The sequence below is a fragment of the Chinchilla lanigera genome, unplaced genomic scaffold (genome assembly GCF_000276665.1).
Source record: "Chinchilla lanigera isolate Chin_1 unplaced genomic scaffold, ChiLan1.0 scaffold00005, whole genome shotgun sequence".
In the NCBI taxonomy this organism is placed as follows: Eukaryota; Metazoa; Chordata; class Mammalia; order Rodentia; family Chinchillidae; genus Chinchilla; species Chinchilla lanigera.
In genome coordinates, this window is record NW_004955406.1 from 2,210,883 (window position 1) to 2,228,606 (window position 17,724).

General features: G+C 37.6%; 1 protein-coding gene across 2 annotated transcripts in view; it reads left to right on the forward strand.

The window, feature by feature from the left end:
* Window positions 1-17,724, forward strand: part of Ush2a (Usher syndrome 2A (autosomal recessive, mild)) — a gene marked incomplete in the record, with an annotated part of 661,834 nt that overhangs the window by 373,052 nt on the left and 271,058 nt on the right. Inside the window, 1 exon segment of one of the 2 annotated variants that reach the window (XM_013519932.1) lies at window positions 2,483-2,645. Coding sequence (XP_013375386.1) covers window positions 2,483-2,645 — 163 coding nt within the window. 2 annotated transcript variants of the gene reach the window in all.

Sequence of the window (17,724 nt, forward strand, 5' to 3'; positions counted from 1 at the left end):
ACATTTAAAATCTACATTCATACCATGTTGATGCTGTTAGCGCAATAGATTTCTTTTCCTGGGCTGATCAAAGCTGGCTACCCCTGGAGCAGAGGGAGAGGTACCCTGCAACTCCCCCCAATGCCCTTGGAGTTTCTTTGGTCCTTGTCCACTTAAACAATGCACTTGACACTTGAAGAAACTCTCGCATAAAAAGTGTGGTGCCTTAGATCCTAAAGAGGCTAATAAGCACTGTTAAATTAAATCCATGAATGAGGATTTTATAAATGTTTGAAACAATGGAAAAATTAACGTGGAAAGTTTTGAAAGGTTTTCCTTGTTTTCAGTTACATCAGGGAAAAACTTTTCATGTTTTGTGTTTCTGTGATAACATTCAATGAGTTTCTCTATAGGACCCTCACTGACTTAGCCAGTGTTGGATAAACCGGTGGAATCTGAGGCGGAGGCTTTTACAGCTGTGTCTGACCTGGGAGTCCTCATTGGATCGATTCTCCAGGGGTCATTTTAAGATTAAGGTGCAAAACTGCAGGTCACTGCTGTGTGCTAGGGTTTAAAAGCTGCCGGGGTTTCTTGAGGATGACATGTTATGCACATAAATACACCTCACATACACACGTGTGCACACACACATACATTACACTTTTGCGGTCTTTTTTTGGGGAAAAAAAAATCAATCTGTTACTTAAGACATCTAAATCTTAATGACAGTTTATGTTATGGGCGAGAAAATCCCACATGAAAAGCTGTTCTAACTCTTGTTTTCCCCAGGGCCTCCTGGAAAAACAGTCTTATTTTCTTAAGCCTCAGATCTCCCCACTATTACCAAGGTCTACCTTGAAAGGGGTGGCAGTAAAATTAAGTGAAATATTATTTACACTTGAGGTTGTAGTACACTGTAAGAGATTTATTAAGGATGAAAATTTTATTATTTTTATGTTTGTTGTCTAACTTGTTCTGTGTCAAAGGGGGTTTCCAGGTCAAAAACCAGCCAACATTTACCTTCCCAAGAGTCTGTTCCTTAAGACTACCTTTAAGGCAAAATATAGAAATAAAAAGGTTTAAAAAAAAGTCTTGGTCAGAGTAAAATAGCACAACGGCTAAATTTAATTTAGATTAAAAGCTGGAATATTTATCCAGATACTTAAGGAAATTAAAAAAATATTTATTTTGAATTAGCCAGGTATTTGAGGATAATAATATAATTACCTAGAATTGCCCTTAATCAACTTTTTGAGTCTCATTTTATTTGGAACCTTTTAAAATAGTTTTCTATACAATACTTTGAACTGTGCACATAGAAATAATGAAACTAGCTGCATTATTATGAAATATTAAAATGACAAATGGCTATTTTTAAAACCTACTTTCTTTTATCATTTTTTGTACATAGCTATTAAACTAAAAAATGAATAGGAATTAAAGATCTAAAGAACCCTGTAGCCTTTCTCTGATTAAAATAAAACATCTTGTGACCTCATACTTATTAAAAATTAACACTCTGTCTTTTTCACATTTATTTTCATAATTGGGAAAACGTATTCACCTTAACAAATAAAGCCTTCATAATTGAGAATATTTGCCTGCCTAAGGATTTCGTGTTTGATCACCTTCTTCTGAGGCCTGAGCCTGCTTGTACTTTAATCCTAAGGTCAGAATTATCAACATATTCAATAGGTTGTAAAATGTCAAATATTTATAAGTGATGCTTAGGAGTTTATGGTGATTAGTTACCAGGTTGAAGCCAGTGATAAGGAGATAATAAACAATCTAGACTGCTTCTCTAACCTCTAGCCAATTTAATCTTCTGGTCACTTAGTCATTTTACTCATTTAGCTATTGAAATCATTCCGACCCTTGTGCAATGTAGGATTACTTTCTTACTTTGCAACAGTTTATCTTCCCCTGGTTTTTGTATAGGCTGATTAACACCATGTCAGGTTTTTCTGTGGTCCTGCCTTATGGATATAGTCACTCAGGTGGGTTTATTTCTTACCATCAGCATGATACCATCTCTATATACCTAATAGCAACACAGCTCCAAAACACAGATTGTGAATCCGGATGCTTGACTGGGCTTTTTGATAAAGGCCAGAAAGCTGTCCCTTCCACCAGGCACTCATGAAAACAGACTGTATGCATTTCTTCTCCTTCACAATCATATAGAAATAATTTTAAAGTGATCCTAAAATAGTCTATGGTAATGCACAACCATAGGCGCAATCCCAGTGTGAGCTGATCCACATTTTCTGGAAATCACAAGCAGCTGTCTTGGTCCGGAGCTCCAATTCTAAGCTGTAACAGCAGGAGGAAGAAAACACGAGGTCTGCTTTGATCCTGCTGACAAAGTGAGGTATTCAGACAAGATGCTACTGTCAAAATAGTTTACTTCACAGCCAAAGGAGATTCTTTGAAGAAATATGCTCAAAGCCAAGCATGTACTTATTTTATTTGCAAACAAAAATAAATCTTTTTATACTCACAGGTGGAAAATCGAACTCTGGAAACTCCTCCTGAAGGAACAGTAAATGTGTTTGTCAGAGCAGAGGGGGCCCGGGAAGCCCACGTAAGGTGGGGTGCACCGCTGCACCCCAATGGATGCTTAACCTACTCCGTCCTTGTTACTGGGATTTTCTATGTAGACCCAGGTAATTTGTGCAATTTTAAAATGCTAATGTTAGAAAATACTGTATTTTCATGGGAATTTTTTTAGCTGCAGATTTTAATTCTTTTATTTTCTCTGGTGAGTGAGGAGCACACATTTCTCAGTGTGTGGTCCCCCTGCAATAGCAAGCAGAGGCCCTGTCAGCCCTGGCTGACTGGATCAGAAGTGCTGGAGGATGCACAGCAGCCTGGTTGAATGAGCCCTTCTGGTGGTTTTGATGAACTGGAGGCTGAGACAGGACAATCTAGGGTACTGTAGTACCCACAGATTCACTTTCCACCTTTCTCATTGCCAGAGATTCCACCACCGTCCAAAATTCCTAAATGGAAAATTGCAGAGTGAGAGCAGCTACATCCACGTTACTTTTACTTTAGCATATTGTTATGATTCTGCTATTTTACTACTACTTTCTGCTGTTAACCTCTCCCTGGGCCTAATTTATAGATTGAGCTTTCTCATAAGCAGAGGAAAACCAGTTTCAGACATATATGGGGGCCTTTGAGTGTCTCCTCTGCGGGCAATGGGAGGCTACTGAGTATTTTCATCCCCAGGCTTAAAAGATAATTTGAAATCAAAAACTATTCCTGCAAAGAGTTGAGATTTAGCTTTGCGGCCCATCTTAAATAAACTAATTTTGGAGGCCATTGTGATGTTTCTAAATTAAATTGGCAATTCTGGTGTGTGCACTGATAAATTCACTTAACATAGATTACACATGTTTAGTCATGGGGTTTCTTAAAAGAATTGTCAAAAACATCCCAATTCAACAAGTTAGGCACTGTGATAACATGGTGCTGGTTTAAAGAATTCCCTAGCACACAGAAATGCAAGCATATGGTTGTAGACACCTTTCCTGTCTAGCAAGTGTTTTCTTCTATCACTTTCCCATCTTTGTATTCATAGAGATGATTTTTCAATAATTTTTGATTTTCATTTGTCAGTGCAGAGGTGCCGTGTGTAATGTTTACCGTCCTTGTGTGCAGTTTGTACCTGTCCATGACACATCTAGATCCCTTTCTACACCCCCTCTCCCTTCCCTTCCTCCCCTCTCCCTTCCCTTCCTCTCCACTCCACCAATCTCTTGATCCCCTTCCCTTTCTGTGTACATGTTTGCAGTGTATAATGTTCACACCCCTTATGTGAAGTTAGTCCGTGTATATCTAGTAGCAAACGATATTGTAGACATAATCCCCCATGCTATTAACGCGAAGGTAGTGTTCCTCAGATTTGGAAAGTTTCTTTCTTTATGCATTATCTGTAGCCATTTGTAAGATTAACATCCTCAAAGTGTAAAAGCGGGAAAACAAGCTTCGGAAATTTGAGGGGAGCGTGCATATCTGCACAGTGTCAGCAAGCAGACGGGCAGTGAGAGGAGCGCGTGTCAGAGTCTGAGCTGCTCCTCCTGAAGATTGGTGTGTCCCTTTTTTATGCAATCAGGGCTTTGATGTATTCTGCTGTGAAGCACTTGTAAGATTATGAGGTGAAGGAGTGATGATCGATTTGAAAAAAGAAGCAACATTTAGGCCGGACCCATGACAGCCCAGCTATTTCCGCCAAGGCAGCTGGGTGAATAATGCAAGAGCCATATTCCCCCTTGTGTTTAATCTTGCATTGTTTCTGCAGAGAAAATTTCTGCTTGCCTTCTAAGTCATGTCATCTTCGGTTGTCATCCCGTCTCTCAAACCATCAAAATGGTATTAAATGTTGCAAAGCTGCGCAGCAAGAGAACTTTCAAAAGTCAGAACCCATTTGCAGAGGAGCCCTTGTAGAAAATGTATTCTGTTCTCGGCAGAATTTTCCTTCAGTTCTTTCCACTGAGAAGTTTACTGATTTCTCCCAGTGGAATCTGCTGGAATTTATCGGTTCATGGTTGGCAGTCACAGATTAAGGTAAATGTCGATCCGTAATGACCCTCTACATGTTAGTATTGCAGTAAAGCTGGGCTTTTATGTCAAAGGTATCGGAGAGGGAGCTATTACACATGACAGGGGTGATCAAGGGACTCCAGACCAAGGCAAGCATTATTAAATATTGACTAGTTCTGTGATTTATGTAGAGCTGGAGGAAAAAAGTGACTTTTTAACCATTATATATTCTTCAGCAACGAAAACCAGCCATTTATCTCCTGCTGGTAATAAAGAACAGAGTGCCTGCATATTTTAATGGAGGGAAAACCTGGTCTTATAAATGAGATGAACTCCTTCGTGATAACATTTCAGTTTGTTAATTGCCAAAAGCAAAACAGACAAATTGGAAGCAATTACAAGATTTGACTTAAAGAGTTTTGCCATGTGCATTCAACTCTGGGGTTGGAAGGGGGTGACGTGGGAAGCTGAAGGAACGTCTTGGAAGGGGCCCCAGGAAGTTCACTTCCTCTGGTCAGTGTCGCTGGAAGCCTCATGTCCACTGTTAAGTGAAAGGGTTTCAAATATTGTCTTGTCCTGTCACCCACCAGCACCTGGGTGACATTTACACTGAGGGTAGGGAGGTCTGTGTGGCTCTACAAGAAACGAATTAAACACTAATTTATCAAACTTATTTAAGATATCATCTGTTCACTAGATTTATACAAAGCTTATTGAATTGTCGAATGGCTAATTGGTTATTTCCTTGGCATAATGAACAACTGCTTCATCCTTTCCTGTGATGGCTGTGAAGAGGTGGTGGGTGGAATTTATAGGAGAGAGAAACTCAGTGGGGAAAAGGCAAGTTTAGCTCAAAACAAACGTGCTGGAAGCCAGGTCTGGGTTTCGCAGGGCAGGACGTGGGGCTGCCTGGGAGACACCCACACAGGAAGTGCGTGCAATGTGCACAGCGGAACGACACACTGCAAAGTCAATATCTGGTTTCATAACAAGTGAGCAACTCGTACCACAGTGTGATTTTTCTTAAAAATTATTTACTGTTCCCCAGGTACTACATTCTCATGAATCGAAATTCAAAGATAGAGCAAAATAAGTAGTTGAAAGTGCTAAACCAAGAGGAAATTTGAATGCTTGGTTTCTATAGCTTCTTAGAAAGCATAGATAGGTAGATGATAGATAGATAGATAGATAGATAGATAGATAGATAGATAGATAGATAGATAGGAGACAGATAGATGATAGACATTTCTTAATTAAATGTTGATAGTCTTTTTATCCCACATGCATGCTTCACACAAATGATACCAAGCTGTCCAGATGATTTTGTCCCACATTTTAAACTCAGTAATTTCAGTCCTAGAGAACTTCCTGCTTCTTTATACACCTTCAGAGTATTCAGCCAGAAAACTTACAGCATCATTAGTTTAATCGCTTCCCGCTAATGAGCACTGAAGTTTGCTCTGTCAAAGCATGCCTTAATGAATAAACCTATAGGTGTGTCGTTTCATACTTTTGCCAAGTATATGTATTAGGATGATAAATTCCATCAAATGTACTTCTAGGTCAAAGAAAATGTGAGTTTGTAACTTTGTAAGGTATCACATTTCATTCTACAGAGTTCATGCAATTGGGCCTCATAGGAAAAGAGTAAGAAGGTCTGGATCCTATAGGAACAGCTCCATAGCCTTATAGGGTATCCTGTCAGACTTGTCTTTCCCGGACTGACATGCTAAAACTAGGATCCCACAATGTCTTGAGTTTGCATTTCTCTTAATAAGAGTTAGTTTGAACACATTTTCACAGTGTTAAAATCTATCTGTGGTGTTTTTTTCTGTGAATGCTTTATTGGCCTGCATTTTTGCTGTGCTTTAGGAGCTCTTTAGAGATAAGAAAAATCTGAAATATCGTAGTAAATTTTCTCTTTGTTATTGTTTTTATAGCACTTTAATGCATTTTTAAAAAACACTTTACTCAATCCATTCAAAACTTATATTTATATATCATATAATGTATAGATCCATTTTATTTTTCTGTCATACCCCCTTGTTTCAAAAGCATGTATTAAATAATCCATACTGTTTCCCACTGCTTTGAAAAGATACTAAATTTCCACCTTTAACTATATGTCTCTATAGCTCTTTACCTTTATTTACATCATCATAGTATTGTAATTATTAGATGTATAGAATATATTTTAATGCCTTTAGGTCTTATCTCATTATTTATTTTATCTAATTTTCTTGCTTATTCTCTCTTATTTTCTTTGAAATAATGTTTATAGATTCCCTCCAGAAATCCTGATTATATTTTTATAAGCATGGAAACAGTTTTATGGATAATTTAGGTGAAATTAATATCTTTATGATGTTGGGTTTTCTAATCAATAACATAATCATTCTTTCTATTTATCTTCTGCAGCTCTCTCAAGATCGCAAAGCTTTCTTCATATAGATTTTGAGCATTTTTGTGAAGTTTATTGATATTTCATAGTTCTATGTAATTCTATGTAGTTATAAATTATTGAGCATGCATTTATATAATTAGTATTAATAATTAACTTAAAAGACTTTTTCCAAAAATGATACAGAGACATACACATCTTCAGAAAACCACACTTGCAAATGTTTATACTGGTCTATTACATGATTTTTCCATCCAACAGCTATAAATATGCATGATCTTTTCGTTGCTAGATGTGTTTGCCTTTTCCCCAAAGCACAGAAATTTGACCAGGTAGAAAATAGTAACCTGATTACTTAGATTGTCCCCTACTTTTTAACAAAACAAATCTGAGGTGTATAAAACATCATCAGAATTTGGACCTGAGGATCTCAGCCATCTTAGAATTTGCAGGCAGAGAGGATGAACCAGGTGAGCCAGGTGAGTCATCACAAGCACCTGAGGCCATGAAGAAACCAGGTGTGGGTGTGAGAAGCGGGAGAGATATAACTGGGGTGACTTTGGGAAAATTGGTTCTTCTTTGTTTTAATTACAAATTACAATAATTTGAGTTCTTAAGCCTCGTGAGAGAACGACAGAGCAAACACACATCATATGAATGACAGCAATTAATAGATCATTGCAACCTCCCATGAGATGGATGAGGAGACACTTCCTGCCACTTGCTAATGTCTACCTAAAGGCCACAATGAGCACGTAGTTCTGTGGGCCTCTGCCTGACTCAAAGCCTCCCCTCAGTTGTGTGGATCATGCAATGCGATGAGATTTCTAGAGGACACAGGTGCCACTGGCTGACCTAGACCAAGTCCTCTGTTCACTGCCTGCCACAATCAGCCACTCCTTACCTGGCGCAGGTGAGCAGTCACCTCCCAACAGCCAGCACATAGTCATCAGCGCTTTTGTCTCTTCCCATGCATTATCTGACCACTGGAATAACAGGACACAGGCTTATAACGCCTCCTTACATACTTCATGTGCAGTTTTTTAAATAATATAAATGTGCAAGCTTGGGAATAAAAACTAAAATAATTTACAGCATAGCAGTAGAAAATAACCTTCCATGAGACTGGTTTTAAAACTGTAAATTCTATTTAATATGTTTATCCAGGTACATGAAAAAAGTTGTACTGAGAATTTAGGTTTATGTAATTATTTTTATAAAGTTTCAAAACTATTTTCAACTCCAGGTGTTATAAAACTCTCCAGTATTAGGAACTAAAATGCAAATGACTTTATAAGTGTAAAAAGAAAACAGTCTGAGTTCACACAGAACCCTTACTACAAATGCCTCTCTCTTTGGTACTAGAGTTTCCTGAGCTTCCTCACAGGGGTGCTATTCTTAGTAGACAATGCAATGTCCCAGAGTAGCATCCTGCTTTTCTCGTAAGTGGTACTGCAGAGTCTCCTCTGAATTGTTTAATTCTTCACCATTCTGCCTTTTGAATGAATTGGGAAATGATCTGCGTGGCTTGATAACCTGACAAATTGTTTTGTGTCTCAGTTGCCAAGACAGAGCGCCGGGTATGCTAATTGCTGAGCCCTTTGTGCGCTGCTCACTCTCACCTGCTCTAAAGAACGGAGTCGCAGCTTCGTTTCACCTTTAAAGGCCCCTCTCTCCTAATCTCTAATTTTGTGTTGTGGCACAGAATAAAGGTATTTATTAGGGAAAAGGGAAATATGGGTTACTGAGAAAGAAAGGGGAATGCAAATAACCCTTTCTGCATCAGGAAAGTAAAAGGTATTACAATATGGTTACAAAAGATTTCACGATAAAATTAGGTAGGAAAAACAATCACCTTATGAATCTGTGAGAATTCTTCTTCCTGAGCTCAGGGAGGTACAACATGTAGGACCAAAGTGATGTTACGCAGAACATATGTAAACCTCCAACGAGGAACGCATCTTTGAAAAGGTGGGGTGAGAAGAAAAGGAAAGGAAGAAAGAGCAACTTATGAACTTAGCATTAATCGTGGGCTTACCTTGCTCTTGAGAAGCAGTGGCCCTAATTAGCAACAACAACAACCGAACTGATTTGCTTCGAAGACTTTCTAAAACATGGAACATGGAAATGTGAAAAGAATATAGACATCTCTGATGTGTGGTTCCATTAGGAATGGCTTGTCCTCACCTTTTTCCTTTTTATGAACTGAATTTTTAAATGGCCTACAGCATAAATAATTCCTCAGCAAATTATAAAAAAAAGAACCTGGTGAGAATAGATGATTCCGAAGCAGGGAAATTTGGAGTCATCACACTGAAAAACAGGAGACTACAGAGGTGAGTCAGAAGCTCTCAGGTAGCAGTGCTCAGAAGGATCCGCGGACCTCCTAAGTTTTCATGATTGTGCAGGAGAACTTTCGGTGACTTGTGGACTTGTCTTTGTTTCTCAGGCTTTTCTTGCATTGCTCCTACCATTAATTCCTACTGGAAATCACAGAAGGATATTGTGAAATAAACAGGAACACTAAACCAGAGTTGCCAGAGAAACAAAGGGGACTATTCACACCAGAAGAAGAAAGCCAGAGTGAGGGAAATATCAAAGAGCAAGGGAGTAGGGCTTGGCACCTGACTGGGGCATTGGAAGGGTGGGGTGCTTGAAGACCCAATAGGATTCAGCCAGCTAAAAAGACAGAAGAGTATCAAAGTAATGCATCCGTGCCACCCTATGCACAGAGCATAGAAATTCCCTCCAGTGATGGGAGCGTGTCTCCTTCCCACACCAGTGTCCGGTGTCTGCCCCTCGGCATTCATCTCCATCTACAACGGACAGAAGATCAATCCGAGGTGCACGACGTTGCTGGGTGCAAACCGGATGAATGCATGTTTTTAAGCACCTTCAAATCCCACCACACAGAATAGGCTCACTTTGTCCTGGGGCTGGAAGTCACCAGATAGAGTGTTCTAGAGCACTAACATAGTCCAGCGCTGTATAAATCTCTGCAGAATCTTAAAAAAAAATAGCAGTTCATCTCTCAAAGTTACCTAGAGAAACTAGTTGCACACAACCTGGTTCTCTGAATCCCTTTTTTCTCCCCCCATGGAATAAACTGTGGTCAATGAAAATTGCAAGAAGAAAGATACGGATGCTTTTAATTTTCTTGGGAACAGAAAGAAAATAATTCGATGTGGAAAGCCCTTAGACTTCCAAGGAGTCTGTGAGAAGGCTAATGCTGTTAGGAAACGGACAGTTTTGTTTTATAGTCCCTGGCGTCTGTGTTTTAGTGCGCAGGGAGATGTGTGCTCTCCGAGCTGCCGGGCGTGCAGGCCGTATATCTGACACGCCGCCCTCTGGGAGAGCCGCCAGTGGGGGAATCGTCGCCGCGATGCAGTACAGCTTGTAAGTTGCAATCCCGTCGGAGAACTTTGTAGTTGCTTGTCAGTCCGTGGGAAGATAAAAGAGGTAGCTTCTTTTCAAGCAATTTGAATTCATTTCCCCGCAGTGAGTTAGAGGGTCAGGCAGCAGGAGTGAGCTCGCCTGAGATCTTGTAAAGTGTATTTCCTGGGTGAGGGAGTGTGACACCTGGCTGGCTTGCTGCAGCAGCAGAATGGCGCTTGCCGTTGGGCCACTTCTTTTTAGGGCCAATTGCTCAGGTACGTGCTTTTAGAATGGGAGGTCCAAGGATATCCAGCTCTATTGCATTTTAAAAATAAAAACTCAGTGTCTGGACACTGAGAGTCAGAGGAACCTGAGGAGCAGCGGGTGATGTTCTACACGCTTTTCCAGTGCTGGCCTGTTAGGGATATTGCACTTCTGTATCTGTCAAGTGGTGCAGTTAGTGCCCACAGGGCTTAGTGTCGGGAAGTCACGGAAATGAAATCTGTGCCCCCGTACAGAGTCCTTTTCATTATAAACAACAGCCCCTGACCATTTCAGACGTTATTTGTAAAGCAGTGCGAGAAACATTAGGAATGATGACCACAGAAAAATGTCCTTAGGTCCAGACTATTAATTTGGGAAGCACATGCCTCTAATGCACAAATGAGAAATGACTGTCATTATACCTTCACATACAGTTCTAACATATTTCTGGAGGGATAAATACACACAAATATAAATACACAGGAAATGAATATTTTATCTAGATTAAAAGTCACTGTTGAAGTGCTAGTGAAACTACGAATGGGCCTGAAGAAGATGCAGAGCATCTTAAACATTTGGCTGTGGAGTATATACACCCATACCCACTGAGCATATTGACACTTCTGATTGTATATCATGTCACGGCCAATAAAGCTATAGAAATGTGTAATTAGGACATATTCTTCCACAAGAATGGAGTTAAGCATTAATTTATCAAACTTATTTAAGAACTCATCTGTTCTCAACACTCACACAGCAGCTTATTGAATTTGTGTCTGATATCTAATTGGCTATTTTCTTGACATAATGAGCAGCACATACACGATGGTATGCGCAGAGGTGAGGAAGCTGCGGTGACAAGCAAATCCCCAGCGCGGTGGGGGGCCCTGCGTCACAGGACGTAGCCTGCAGAGCACGTGCGGGTGCAGCACTCGAGGCCCGCCTGGATCAAGTTCATGGTCCCCATTCTGCAGAGCTTTTTGAGGGGTCTCTGCAGGCCCTTGTCCTTGGTCAGAGACTGTGAGAAGAGGAACAAAGTCAGTAGATCACCCCCTACTGTACCTTTGGCTTTGGAAACATTTTGCATAATTTAAAAACCAAAAATCACCTGTTTGTACTAGCAGAGGAATTTAAGGCTTTTAAAACATGTTCAAAAGGTGTAATAGGGAGTTTGTAGTACATACCTGCTGAGCGACCTATGGAGAAGCCAGCCAGGAAGCAAGTACACTCTGAATCAGTAGCGTTATGCTACCATGTAGCTATGACACCATACAATGCCTCCTCCTGGTGGGGGTTCAGTTCCTGTTGAATAAATAACAATATTCAAGTCAGATTTTAGATATCTGTACACTGAAATTGTAACTATTGTATATGAATGTTATTTTCCCTGCATTTTGAACAAGGAGGTTCCCAATGGTACATGTCAGCTATAAACTGATTTTAGAAGGAAGTGGGAGAAGCAGGTACATCATCACATAGAAAAAAATGCAAACATTTAAGGTGAGCATCCATCTCTAGCCGCTAAGACCCAGTCTAACAGCATGAGACTCCCTTCCTGAACTTCTCCCGGGAGGCTAGGAGTGGATGTCTTAGCAGGCAAAGGGTCCTCCTCATCGTATCGACTCTGAGGTCCACAAAGCTTATGCACTTGCCCCTTAGAAAGGAAGACATCTTCATTTTTTATGCCAACAGCCATTCCAGAACTAGACTTCCTAACTCTTGTGTGAAGTTCTTATCACCAATGAATACTTAACTAAATTATTAGTGATGTGGGATCTAAGAATCTCAGTGAACTGTTCAGGCAAAAACAACTTCTCTATTGTTTTTAAAGAATTGAGACTTTTTAAATTTGTAAATAGGGTTGTGAAAAATGTATGTATTTCTTACTAGTCGTATACCTTTGGGCAGATATCCAAGCCAGTTCCACACCCAAGAAGCAGAAATCTGAGATAACGAAGTAAATTTAGATGTAAATTTTGCATTTCTATTTTTTCACATATTCATTAGTTTGTTCACACAGCAATCGTGAATCTAGCTTTCCTATGGAACAGGACAAATATGACAAGTGCAAGGAGTTATGGCAGTGAATAAAGGAGGGGTGGTCTCTCCACTGAAGGGGTTTGGGGATTTAAAGGAAAGCCAAGGGTTAACTGAGTAATCAAATGAAAGTATAAATGGCCAACTTTAATAAGCATTACGGTAAAACATATCTTACTAAAATACTATAGTAAAAAGAGCTTAATATAAATAGGAGGGTCAGGGGAAATCTTTACAGTCTGATGGTATTTAGGGCAACTGTAACAGATGTCTCAGAGAAGAATAGAGGAAAGAGGACCCCAAATTGGGGTGGATTTGAGGGAATCAAAGAGAACAGTGTTCCCGGACAGAGTGAATGGCGCAAGATGCGGCTTCAGCCAGGCGATTTGAGGGACTTCAGCAGGGAGTTGGAATAACTGTGAAGAATCATCAATAGTTCTCAGTTGCTAGGTAGATATTACTTAAATTAAGTACCTATAACTTGGTAGATTGGCTTAGGTTTTTTTTCTTCAGAGGTAGTTTTGCTCAAATGATACCAATTATAATAAACATGTCATCTTTTCTCCTGTGGAGGCTGTGTGTGTGTGTGTGTGTGTGTGTGAGTACTCGAAAAAATGCATATTGAAATGTATTTGTGATCTTACTACAAACATCTCTTGGATTGTATTTTCTATATTTAACATCTTATGATAATATAAATATTATCAAAATGTAGATAATGGTGAATTTAGCAAAATATATTAACCATTCTTTTTTTTTGTTGGGTATTTATGTTTGTTATTTCACTAATAGAAAAAATATTAATTTTTTAAATTTATTTTAAGAATAAAAGAAGGAAAACATATTAACAAACAGACATCCATTTACAAAACAGCACAAGAACAATACACACAATAAGAGTTACAAAGTGGTAGGAAATTAACAATGGTTGTTGTAGTACATGTTGATATCTTCAAAGTGGTTTCTCAGGAAAACAAATAGGGACATGCAAAATTGATCAAATTATTAATCATTAACTGTTCCTTTCAGTAAAGGAAAGGAAAATTCTCAAAAATATTAATTATTAATATATACTTTTGCATATTTCCATAATATATACAGTTAAACTGAAATGCTAAATTAAAATACTGGCAATATTTTTCAAGGTTTTTGATACAAATGAACAAAATGTTTTCAATTTACACGTCTAATTTGCACACCTCCTAGCAGTGTACAAATACCTTCATCTGGCCATAATTGTTCTAATTTGATAAGTAAAAACGGTAGGTTGCAATTATTTACATTTCTTTTATTTCTATTGAGCTCAAACACTTTCATATGCCTACTATTTATTTGTTTGTCTTTCAAATTTATATGCTCACATACTTTGCCAGAATATACTAAAAATTTTAGAATTTGGTTTGATAGCTAAGGCAGATTAAATATTGTGGATAGTAATTAATCGTCATTACAATTTAAAACATTTCCTCCACTTTATCTTTTTATTTTGTTTATGAGCTGAAAGTAGTATTTTTAGTTTTTGATAGTTAAATCTTTCTTGTTCATTTTGTACAAAATATTTCTCTATCTAGAGAAAACATGCATGCTGCTGTATTTTACAAACTGTGTCAGAGATTTAAAGTTATAATAATAGTACCTGCTTCCAAGTTACTTATTTCTTCTCTTTATGTTTGCTTCTCTGAATCATCATTATTTTGACTCAGTCTTTGTGCTCTCAACATGTGAAATATTTTAAAAATATCTTTTTGTATCTGAAGGTAAAGTTACTATTATTATTTGTTTTTATTAAATGGTATTAGTTCTTTTCATATGTATATTCTTATGACTGAGCATTAGATAGAGTTCAGAAAACTTTATGCATTGATTATTAATGGAAATTCTTTACGAATGAATTCATGAGGAATTATATCTTCAGATATTTGCCGTCGGAAACATGTAATGTTTTCATTTATTTAAGTATTTTACACCTCACAAGAAAATATTTTATTTTCTTTATAAAGAAATACTTTATCTTTATAGTTATGAATTTTAGAAGACTCATTAACACTATATCAATATTTCAAAAATATATCCTTTTCATCAGTAGTTTCTTTAAAAAGGTTAATTTCAGAGTTAATAATTTCTCTACCTTCATGAAAACAGAATACAGAAATTCTTACTGCACCTGAATCTTCCTCATTCAGTTACGAGAGCTTGGCTGAATATTGCACACTAACACACAGGGTGAGCACTTTTACTTTGAATAAAAAGACTTCTAATTCAAATTCTGTATCACAAATCCAAATCATACAAGTTAATTATTTTAAATAAGCCCCAACCAAACTATTTAACTAATTGCTTGTTTCTAGTAATTCACTGATATCTTTAAAATAAACTTATAAAATAAATGAGATTTAAAATATCTGTATCCACAACTATCTACTGAGAAGCCTAACAATTCCCCCTCATAAAAATTTATAAAGGAGCAATTAGAAAATATACACTAAAATGCTTGTGAAATTATGTTCCTGACATTTTCATATAACAAAAAGTTGTATGGTGAAGAAGGTACTCCTACATGTCCAGCTGCGTGGATTGGACACTGTGATGCATACACAGTTTGCAGATTTGTATTTATTGATAAGGGAAGTATATTTATATAGTTAGAGCTTCAAAACGGTGATTACCATAAAATTCCAGAACTGTGAAGTATGACAGTAGATTATATACAGAACTATAAATACAGCAATAGATCTGCAAACAAATATCAAGTGACATGCACCAAAATATTAAGACTAGCATGACAATTATCTTGAGATTTTAGGTGAGTTTGGCTTTTGATCATCTCTGATACACTCTTAAAATTTATAATGAATAAATATTTCTTTGTAATCACAAAATGAAAGCATGTATGGAGCCAAAGGGAATAACAAGAAAGGGTAGTTTGTAGCATGTTTCATTTTATAGCAAAGCTATTAGAGGATTTTAGGAAAGAGACCATAAAACCTCCAAACTGTCACGAGAACTTGGGAACAAAAGACCAGAATTCATTATGTGAGAGATGTTAAAGATCTTAGGCTTTAGTTTGTTCCAGAAGCACAGCCAGCTTCACTTGTTTATTATCATCTTGCTCTTACACGGGTCCCTTAAACTTAAAGTGGCTCACTTTCAGTTTTCCCAATAATTTATTCCTTTATGATAATAGAGTTTCTTATTATCTTTTTGATTTGTATCCTGTTTCCTGTTTAATGATTTACTCTGCGTGGCATATGGGCGAAAGGTATCCTACTAGAAAAATTATTATGCTATAATAATTACAGTACCATCAAACTGAATTAAATTATGTTTCATTGTAAATAGTAAAATGTATTAATTTTTCTAAAAGCCTTTTTATGCCAGGGAGGATTAAGTTACCTTCACGTACTTTCATTAAACACCATGACAGTGCAAATCACGTGAACTGAACTGGTAACAAATCAGCTCACTCCTTCTTAAAACACTCCCTTCCCAGGGATGGTTCTGAAGTCAGCTTTCTCAGGACCATCATTCAGTGAAAGCTACTGAACAGACTCTGTCCTTCTATGCTTATAAGTTTTCCCTTATATTGTGGAGACATTAGGAGGCAGGCTTTAAAACAATGAAGTTTTGCTTCATTGGCTTAAGAGAGAAATAAACTTGCATTTTAAATGTGCATTCTCATTTTTCCCCGAACACATCAGAACAGCAGTGCCCAACAGAGATATAGCTGTCGTGTGTATTTGCCAATATCCATATTAAACAAAATACAAAGAAACAGTTCAAATTCAGTAGTATACCTAATTCAATTCAGCATATCCAAAGTCCCCTTAATACGTACAACCTTAAAGTTAAAAATGAAATAATATATTATTTTTCATAAATTCGTGTGTGTATTTTATATTTATGGTGCACTTCATTTTATTTTATTTATTTGTTTCTATTTGCACATGTTCACATTTCATAATGATTACAGTTGTTACCAAGTACGTGGACAAAATGCATCTTAATTATTGCATCATCCCCTCCCTCCCTCCCTGTTCCCTTCATCTCTTGGTCCCCTTCTCGTGTGCAAAAGCTCAATTTCTACTTTTTCCTCAATTCTCTTTTTTCTTCATCCATTTTCTCCCCCCATCTCTTGTTCCTTTCCCATGGGGAAAAGAGCTCCCTACTTCTTGTTCTCTATCTTTTCTTTTGATCTTTATGTATGTGTTGGATTTTCCACACTCAGATGATACATTTGTAAGATGTATTTAATCTGTATTTAGAGTTCATAACTTGTTTTTGCTGAGAATAGATTCACATACACAGTTGTTCCAAACATATATAAGAGTTTCCAGTAACTGAATCAACGACCAGCTTTAAATTTACGTTAGTTAAGATTAAATTAAATGAGAAGGCCATGCCTGTCACCTATCAGGTGGTGTGTGGGCCCCAGGGGTACTGGCCCTGAGGCTGACATTGTGGTACAGGGCACACGTAGCGATGCTAATACAGTGAAAAACGTAAAAGTTAAAAACAAAACCAAACTGTTACAATGTTGTGTCCTGTAGATCTCAAGGAACGAGATGACTGACTTTTTTCATTACATAAACTGTTTGGCTCAAATGATAGAATCAAATAATTATTCTGGAGCTTTTTGTACAAATCATTTCCTTTTTTTCTAATTCTCCACTTTTCCTTACAGCAAATATTTGTGGAAAATAATGCTGAATACCCCTGGGACAGACCTTAGTTTAGCTGTTACATGCTAAGTTTTCAGTAAAGCAAAGAACACCTACATTAAGGGGGAAAAATAAATATTGTTAATGTTGTACACACCATTTTTTGTTTTTGCTTCTGTCTTATAAATCATGTAAATAAGTGCAATAAACATTTACTGAGTGATTCCATAATAGTAGGGATCTACAGGTCCATTATTTGCGATGACACATCTAAGCTGGCTCAGGAAAGCTAAACGTATGTCCTATGTCAAATAATGCCTTCCATCAAGTTTAGAGCAGCATTTCTCGCCCAGCATTACAACTTGGTGTAATGGCATTTGGCAGTATTGGCATTTCTGGTATGACTTCTTTTGGCTAGCTCAGCATTCTTAAAAAATAAATAGTTTTTTCAATCTGTGATTG